Here is an 8,581-nt window from a genome sequence, read left to right as displayed (position 1 = left end):
TTAAGGTCCTTTCCAACCCAAACCATTCTACGGTTCTGTGATTTAGCACTGCTCAAATCTCTAAACTTTCTGGGCTGCATGAACTCACGTGTAATTGGACAATCTAAATACCTCCTATTTATGATGTATATTCCCCTCTGAAATACAGTCTGCCATTACTTACCTATGTAATCAATATGCAAAGCAGGACTACCCAAGACTGGAAGGGCTTGTTATAAAAACAATGTAATTTCTCTAAACGACTTAATATAATTTTCCATACTCAATCACGGTCTTCACACCTTTTTTCTTTTTTTCTTTTTTTTTTTTTAACTAGTACTGACTTCCCCCTACTACAGTGCTTTAGGGAAGCATCAAAGCATACCAAGCACATGGGATTTCCAAAGCTTTTCAAGCAGACCCACTGTTTTGTTAAACCAAAGCAGGAATTCAGTCAAGAGGAGGCGTAAACAGTTCTGGAAAATGCTAGAAAAATAACACCATAAGCATTTTTCTTGGACTGGCAGTTCCTCGAAGCGGCAGGTGACCCGTGCAAGCCCTTCTCTCCATGCTGCCGTGGCAGGAGAAGCAATTTACTTCACCTCACAATACAACTGGGAACAACGAGGAAGTTCACAGGCAAAGTAAAATACATCTGAAGACATTCATCCAATTTCCTATAAAATCCCACCACGACAGCATTTCAAACAGGCTCAGACTTTCAATTCTGGAGTCTGTAAGTTCTAAAGCCGCAATGTTACTAATTTAAGCACCCACTATCCGTTCTGCCAGATGCCCTACGCAAAGCTGAAGGCCTGATTCCCAATGCCTGTATTTTAGGCTAAAAGCAGTTTGAAATCCCGGTATTTCGGGTCGGAAACAAACGGAAGGAGGAGCCGACACACCCCGTTTCTGTGCGCATCTTCTTCAACATCGCCAAGGACAACCACCGGCCAGCGCACAGGCCTGCAGCACTCTCCCGTTAAAGCCTTTCCCGATTCCTCCCGAGCGGGTAACCCCCCACACGGCACCGTAACCCTTCCCGGCCTTCCCCTGCCCCTCCGGGGCCCAGCCCGGGCGCAGGGAGCCCCGCCCCGGCAGCAGCGGCCCGGCCCGGCCCGGCCCTCCCGCTGCCCCCGCCCCGCCCCGCCCAGCTCCCGGCGTCCCCCGGACAAGATGGCGGCGCCCACGCTCCTGCTGCTGCGGCGGCGGTGGGGCCGGGCGGTGGGGCTGTGGGGCGGCCTGCGCCGGGCCCCGCCGCCGCTCCCGTTCCGGCGGCGAGCCCACGAGCAGGCGCGGCGGGCCCGGGGCGCCGGGGGGCTGCTGGCGGAGCAGTGCGAGCGCGGCCTCTTCCAGGAGGTGTTCCCGGCGCAGAGCGCGGAGGAACAGCTGCCGGGGCTGCTGGAGCCGGGCCGCCCGCCCCTCACCGCCTACTGCGGCTTCGACCCGACAGCCGACTCGCTGCACGTCGGGCACCTGCTGGCCGTCATGGCGCTCCTCCACTTCCAGCGCGCCGGCCACAACGTTATCGCCGTGGTCGGCGGGGCCACGGCGCGGCTGGGGGACCCCAGCGGGCGGGAGCGGGCGCGGGAGCCGCTGTCGGCGGAGCGGGTGCGGGAGCAGGCGCAGGGGCTGCGCGCCGGCCTGGAGCGGCTCTTCGAGAACCACCGGGAGGTGTTTTGGGGGGCGGGCGGCGGGCGGCTGGGGCGGGCGGCGGTGCTGGACAACGCCCGCTGGCTGGGCCGGCAGCCGCTGCTCGACTTCCTGAGCGGGGCGGGCGGGCGGCTCCGCATGGGCACGCTGCTGAGCCGGCAGAGCTGCCAGGCGCGGCTGCGGAGCGCCGAGGGGATGAGCCTGGCCGAGTTCCTGTACCCGGCCCTGCAGGCCTACGACTTCCTCCACCTCCACCAGCACCACGGCTGCCGCGTCCAGCTGGGGGGAGCCGACCAGATGGGCAACATCATGTCCGGCTACGAGCTCGTCACCAAGTAAGCCGGGGGTGGGGGCGGGCGGGCGGGCGGGCGAGGCGGAATCTTCCCCGATGACCCGGCGGGGTGTGCCCCGGGGGCGGTCGGGGTGTCGGGTGGTTCTGCGATCCTGTGTGATTCTGCGTGTGAGGGCGTCAGGTCACCTCGCTCAGTGCAGCTTCGTGTTGACAGTCCCCAAAGCACCAGGAGCAGGAGTCGCTTCTCAGAGAGCTGGCTTTAGGTAGCGCTGGGGGATTTGAGAAGAAGAATTAATTGATCTTAATTGTTGTTAGGGAAGGCTGAGAGAGTTGGGGTTGTTCAGCCTGGGGAGGAGAAGGCTCTGGGGAGACTTGATAGTGGCCTTCCAGTGCTTAAAGGGGGCCTGCAGGGAAGGTGGGGGCAATCTTTTTAGCAGGGCCTGTTGCGATAGGATGAGGGGTAATGGTTTTAAACTAAAAGAGGGTAGATTTAGACTAGATAGAAGGAAGAAATTTTTTACACTGAGGGTGGTGAAACACTGGAGCAGGTTGCCAGAGAGCATCCATCCCTTGGAACATTCAAGGTCAAGTTGGATGGGGCTCTGAGCAACTTGATCCAGCTAAAGATAAATGCACCTACGTACATTTTGGCCGTGGTGTCTAGCCATGAAACCTTTGCCAGGTTGGATGGGGCTTTGAGCAACCTGGTCTAGTGAGAGGTGTCTCTGCCCATGGCAGGGGGTTGGACCTAGATAATCGTGAAGGTCCCTTCCAACCCAAACCATTCTGTGATTCTATGAAATGTTAATGCACTTTTAACAAAAGGGATGCGTTCTTGTTTTAGTGAACGTGTTTGCCCAAGAACCGAAATCGGGCATTCTGAAACGTGGGACAAAATTGAGATGGGTCTTCTGCTGGCAAACACGTTCTAGCGTGACCACACTGAAGCAGAGGCAGTTGTAGTATATTGGTAACGATGGTTGTATTTCTTCTCTCAGAAATTAAGTGAAACCCGATGATGATGAGCTTTTGCTTATCCACCAAATTTGGTGTGAGTCTTACAAAATTCACAGAAGCATACAAGCAAATCGAGGCACACATGGCAATGCTTCTACTTCGATACATGCTTGTCTGTTACAAGGTGTGAGAGAGCCAGCACGGAAGAAAAGCGTTACAAGTGTTCCAGCCACACGAGCAGCTTCAGTTAGTGCTCAGAGAAAAAGACAAACGTACAGGACAAAGAGATTTCCATACTTTAAATAAGTAGTTTCATGAGCAACAGCACTAGCAAATTCGAAAGTATGGAAATCTCTTTGTTATGCACAAAAGAACTTGAATTTTTAAGCTCAAGTTTTGTTTTTTTTTTCTAAAGCACTCTTCCCAAACAGTGTTCTGTCATGTTTTGCCCCTCACCCCCCCCCGTCTTACTTAAGTGCTTTGTATCAAGGATAGAATCTTAGGGACTGCTTATGTTTTAGTCAACTTTACCAAGATGCGATTTTTTAATTTTTTTTTTTTTTAACATGCAGTGACTCCTCTCTTTCTCAGGATGACAGGAACAGACGTGTTTGGAATTACAGTACCTCTTATTACCAGTACTACTGGAGATAAACTGGGAAAGACTGCTGGCAATGCAGTTTGGCTAAACAGGGATAAGACTTCTCCATTTGAGCTGTATCAGTTTTTTGTCAGACAACAAGATAACATAGTTGAAAAGTAAGTAGTTTTTCTCCATCCTGCTTCTTGTCATTGTTTATAAAACCTGATCCTAACTGTTCTTTGTAACTGTTTCATGTGGATACGTGAGCTCGTTGTAGAAGTATATGTTAATTATAGCGGTACATTCATTAAAGAAACAGGCATGACTGGTTGCTAAGTACACAGGATTGTGGAACCTGTCTTCATATGCTGGCATACGCATCACAGAATTAGAATGTGGATGAAAAAAGAAGTAAAGCTTAATGCATTTTGTTCTGCCGCTGGGGTGACTTTACCCTGTGAGGTATGTTAGCTTCGGTGCCGTAACACCACTACGGTATTGAATGAAATCTCTCCTGGTGATTAATAAGCAACTGCAGTTTAATAGGTACTAATTACTACAAGTTTTTACTTAGTACGAGGTATTCAGAAACACCGCATTCTAATTGTGAGAAGCTACTTAATTGGTTATAAAGAAACACATAAAGTTCAGCTTCTAGAACGGCATCACAAGAGAAACCGCATATCCCTAAGCAAATTGAAATAGTGCTTTGTTAGGGAAAAGCCAAGAAGTTCCTATTTATGATTGTATTAACTGTCTGGATTAGCGGTCTCTGAATTTTTTGGATCATGCACCCCATCAGTAAAAAAAAATTTTGCGTGTGCGCTCCCAATATATGTATATTTATTTATACATTATATAAATGTACTACGGAAGTCCTAAAATTTTCTTCCTGCACCTTGCATACCTCCTGGGGTGCTGGCACCCCACTGTGGAGACCACTGGTCTAGGTGAAAACACGCATAGGAGACAGTTACACTGTCCAGTTACGGCTGAAAGCTGTAGCACGTACAAAGACAAAATTGTGAATAATCATGACTTAGGGTAGAGCAAGTCCAATGAGCAAAACGTGGTCTTGGATTCACTGTGCTATCTCTGAATCCACATTAACCACACAGAACTCCTATTCTTACTGACCTGTGTAAAAATATTAAAATCATATGATGAGAACATGAAATGGTAGTGAAAATAAGAGGAATACCGTTTGACAGGTTGCCTTTGTTGCTGGTTAGCCTCCATGCTGGTGTGCTGGTTACGTGGCTGAAAATAAATAGTTGATAGCTTTATTCAAGGCATTACGTTAATTTTACTAAGTTGCTATATAGTCTCTTCTAAATTTGCTTTTCTGTAAACTGCAGTATCACTGTTAAATCTGAGTCTTCATAAACGTCAGACAGGTCCTTCCCTTTTATACTGAACCTGTCTCATAACTCAGTTACCTTTCTCAAAGGTTTATGCCCCGATATTTCAAATTTAGGTTCTGCATCCACGTTTTTCTGACTGGTAAGAAAGGTATGTCAGTACTTAATGTTTAAGTGTTTTATGCATTCAGATTTTGTAACAGTAAAGGTACCCTTTATTTCCTAATACTTTGCGTTTCATGGTACTGCAAGCCCATTAAAAGGGACTTCTTGTAAAGAGTACACTTAGATACACACCTTTAAATTCCTGATGATCCTAAATAATCTTCCTGCTGAGATACTTGTCAATACCTAGCATACCTCTGTCCCGTGATCACACAGGCTGGCAGGGTTAATTTGCATTAGCTTATTGTGCAACTACTAAGACTATAATATAAAACCTTGTTAGTCGACACACAATTGCAATAAATACTGTAAACGTTTCAAGAAAACAAAGTTGTTGATTGCAATACCAGCTTCATAAAAGCATCTGAAACGATCTTACGTCCGAAGACGTTACCCTAGGCAGAATATTAACTAAAATGTGAGTTACCCTGGTAAGCTGAAGCATGTGGGCAAAACCAAAGAGTTGTTTGAAAGGACAGAATATCTGTAATGTGGGTTTCTTAAATTGACTAAGAGTGATTTTAGTGTAACCAGTGAAATTAGGATGACAAAGGCAGGAAGTCTGTACTGATGGCTATATAGACAAAATCATTTTTTCCTTGCTCATAGATACCTGAAACTCTTCACCTTCCTTCCCCTTGAGGAGATTGACCACATCATGGAGATGCATGCTAAAGAACCTGAAAAATGGGGCCCTCAGAAACGACTTGCTGCAGAAGTAACCAAGCTTGTTCATGGTAGAGAGGGGCTAGAATCTGCTAAGAGGTGAAGTTTGATTTGTTAAGCAGTTTTCTTTAAGATGTACTCAATGGTAATGATCCATAGCTTTTCAGGAGCTATTTTCATGTAGTTAGTTGTTGCTCAGCTGTTAAAAGAGAAAAATTTAGTAATTCCGTAGACTTAAAGATACATTAACAATATAAAAAAAATATTGCAGTGCAGTGGCTTATGAAAAAAAAATTGGGATGTACTTTAAGTACTTCTGTTACTGTGTGGACCCTTGGAAAAAGCTGGGGAGGTGAACACGATTGGTTGAGTAGCACTTTCTGTGAAGATGGGACTAGCGCTGTATTTTGAGCGATCTTTGTTCTCGCAGGTGTACTCAGGCCCTTTATTACAGCAGCGTGGAGGCACTGGAAGCTATGTCTGACCAAGAGTTACAGGAACTTTTTAGACAAGCTCCTTCAGCTGAATTGCTGCTTGAACCTGGAACGAATGTTCTTGATTTGTGTCGCAAAGCAAACGCCATTCCAGATGGACCTAGTGGGTATGTTATCACCCGTGCTCTTCGGTAATACCTTATGTGAACAGGCTGCAGTGCTTTTCAGAGGTTAAACGATGAGGACGGCCAGATCGAACAGAAACAGGCTAGGGAGCTACATGCCAGCATTAAAGAAGAGTGCAGCAGGTAGCCTCATTCCATTTTTGAAGTGAAAGTGTAGGATAATGCAGTCTCTTGTACCTTAGCTGTAAAATCTACAGCTGATGAAGGGACAGTCTACAGCTTAAGTTTCCTTATACCTCTCAGAAAGAAGGGGAGTGGCAGAGGCTTAAGGTTAATTTCAGTCCCTCTTGACCTGGACTGAAAGCAAATTGCAACAGAATTAAAATTTATTCAATTATGGATCCAACCAAAAAACCCTTAACTGAACTTTCAATACTTAACAGCAATAAATAGCTGCTTCTTGCAATTACCAGTTGATGTTTTGTTGTTTTTTTTTAAGGTACCAGAAAATCACAGATGGTGGAGTTTCAATAAATGGGATTCGAGTAACTAATCCAGAGACTGTTCTTATTCTCGGACAGCATATTCTCAAGAACGGAGTATCCTTGCTTAGGATTGGAAAGAAAAACTACTACGTTATAAAGTGGCTGCAGTTGTGACAACAGAACGTCTCCCTAAAACGACTCTAGAATTTCAGCTCTGTTGCTAAAAGACGTACTTGAAGATATTTCTATACCGTGCATTACTACACAGCTCACAGACTGCCCGATACCATGGTTTCATTCTCAAAATACACCAACAGAGTTCAAATGAAGGCAGCTAAGTTATACCACTGAAGAGATTTTTAGATACTCTACCTTATTCAAAGCACCATTCATAAGAGGATATGCACAAGAAAATGAAAAGATTAATTTCGAAGTCCAAAGGTGGACATGGTCTTCCCCTCCTTTAACAACCTTCTGTGTTGTGGCCAGGTACTCTACAGCATAATCCACAGCAAGAAGATGAGCAAAAGCATACTGAAACCAGTACTTCTTACAGGGGATGAATGCTGCTGTCCAGTTTGACGTCACCCTAACAGAGAAACCTGCTTAAGTGGGTAAGGACAACCAACCTACGATCAACAATTTTATTTTTTTTCTGAACAGGTTTGCTTTGAAGGAATCTGCAAAAGATGCACAATAAATAAGCAGAATGATTTCAGTCCTAAGATGTATGCTCCTTATTGGTTATGTGTGGGGGCACGTTGCATAAAAGCTTTCCAGCTGTAACATGGTAACACAGCAAATTCACTTTTTCAAATGTAAGAGAGCGTAGAGCCTTTCAAAGCTTAAATCAGGCTGATGAATCCCTTCTGTGCCCTCTGTGTGCTTAGTGTCACTTACAATGTAGGTGACATTCTGCTTCAGTCCTGTGAACTGTGTGGATGCATCTGTGCCATCTAGCATCTTTGTCGAAGGTATATCCTGTCACTAGTTCTGTGGGCTCTACAGTCAGTTGCAAGATAGTATATTGTACCAGAAGATTTGAAGCATGTATGTGAAAGCTTTTTTTTAATTTTAGATGCCTAGGAGTTGTGGGTCAACAGCAGCATAAGGGTACCCGGACGAGGAAGCACACGAGGGAAGCTGTAGTGCTTTTGCAATTAAAAAAGTCAGACCCTTCAGATAGGGCAACATGCAAAAGCTGCACGTCTTCATGAAAGAGCAGAAAACGATCCTACTGCTTACGGCCTGGCCACCCCTTGGGATCATAGCTTCCTCAATTTCTTGTTAAGACAGCATGAAAGTGAGAATGTACTTCGAGAGTTGGTAGAATAGCAACACCTACCTTTAAAGGTAGTATTGCCTTACTGCTCTGAAACACCACCCACCCCTGCCTTTTTATTACTGGCTACTACAGCCGCTTACACAGCACACCACCTTGCTGCAGTCCCTGCCCATGGTGGGGTTTGGGATGGGGTTGCTTCGGCAACACAGGTGCAGCAGTACTTCCAGCCAGGTCAGCTGAACACCACCACAACCCAGAGGTGGTTACCAAGATTATGTGTAGCACAAGGCCACGTCTGAAGTACTTAGAACGGGTTAATTGACTTAGGAATGGTGCTGGCGGGCTCAGAACCTTTTTTATTAAGGGACCCTCTTTGCCCCAGCGCAAACACACAGGAAACCCTCTGTCTGATTGATGAGGTGACTGATTGCTTTGGGCCTTGGCTGCCATGGTGTTTTCAGGGGTTAGGGTACGGTACTCCTCCTCATTCTTAGGCCAAGGAGAATAATTTCCTAGTCCACAAAACTCTTAAACACTAGTTTTGCAGTTGCAGCAGCCACAAGGGGAGAGGCCTTAATCCTGGCTACTTGAATGGG

General features: G+C 46.4%; 1 protein-coding gene across 1 annotated transcript; it reads left to right on the top strand.

The window, feature by feature from the left end:
* Nucleotides 1-1,155: 1,155 nt before the first annotated feature.
* YARS2 (tyrosyl-tRNA synthetase 2) lies at nt 1,156-7,425 on the top strand. Its single transcript, XM_086467683.1, has 5 exons — nt 1,156-1,967; nt 3,473-3,640; nt 5,600-5,755; nt 6,087-6,257; nt 6,715-7,425. The coding sequence occupies exons 1-5, from the start codon at nt 1,156-1,158 to the stop codon at nt 6,872-6,874; spliced, it is 1,467 nt and encodes a 488-aa protein (XP_086323809.1). The 3' UTR covers nt 6,875-7,425.
* The last annotated feature ends 1,156 nt before the right edge of the window (nt 7,426-8,581 follow it).

Source organism: Leptosomus discolor, chromosome 1, assembly GCF_034619465.1.
Source record: "Leptosomus discolor isolate bLepDis1 chromosome 1, bLepDis1.hap2, whole genome shotgun sequence".
NCBI lineage: Eukaryota > Metazoa > Chordata > Aves > Leptosomiformes > Leptosomidae > Leptosomus > Leptosomus discolor.
Note: the sequence above shows the minus strand (reverse complement) of the source record. Positions and strands in the feature narration are given on the sequence as shown.

What these genes read in the sequence shown, in the direction of transcription:
- YARS2 (XM_086467683.1), top strand. Translation starts at nt 1,156, where the DNA reads ATGGCGGCGCCCACGCTCCTGCTGCTGCGGCGGCGGTGGGGCCGGGCG. An exon ending in GGCTACGAGCTCGTCACCAA is followed by an intron (nt 1,968 to 3,472) that starts GTAAGCCGGGGG and finishes TCTCTTTCTCAG; the next exon opens with GATGACAGGAACAGACGTGT. An exon ending in GGGCTAGAATCTGCTAAGAG is followed by an intron (nt 5,756 to 6,086) that starts GTGAAGTTTGAT and finishes TTGTTCTCGCAG; the next exon opens with GTGTACTCAGGCCCTTTATT.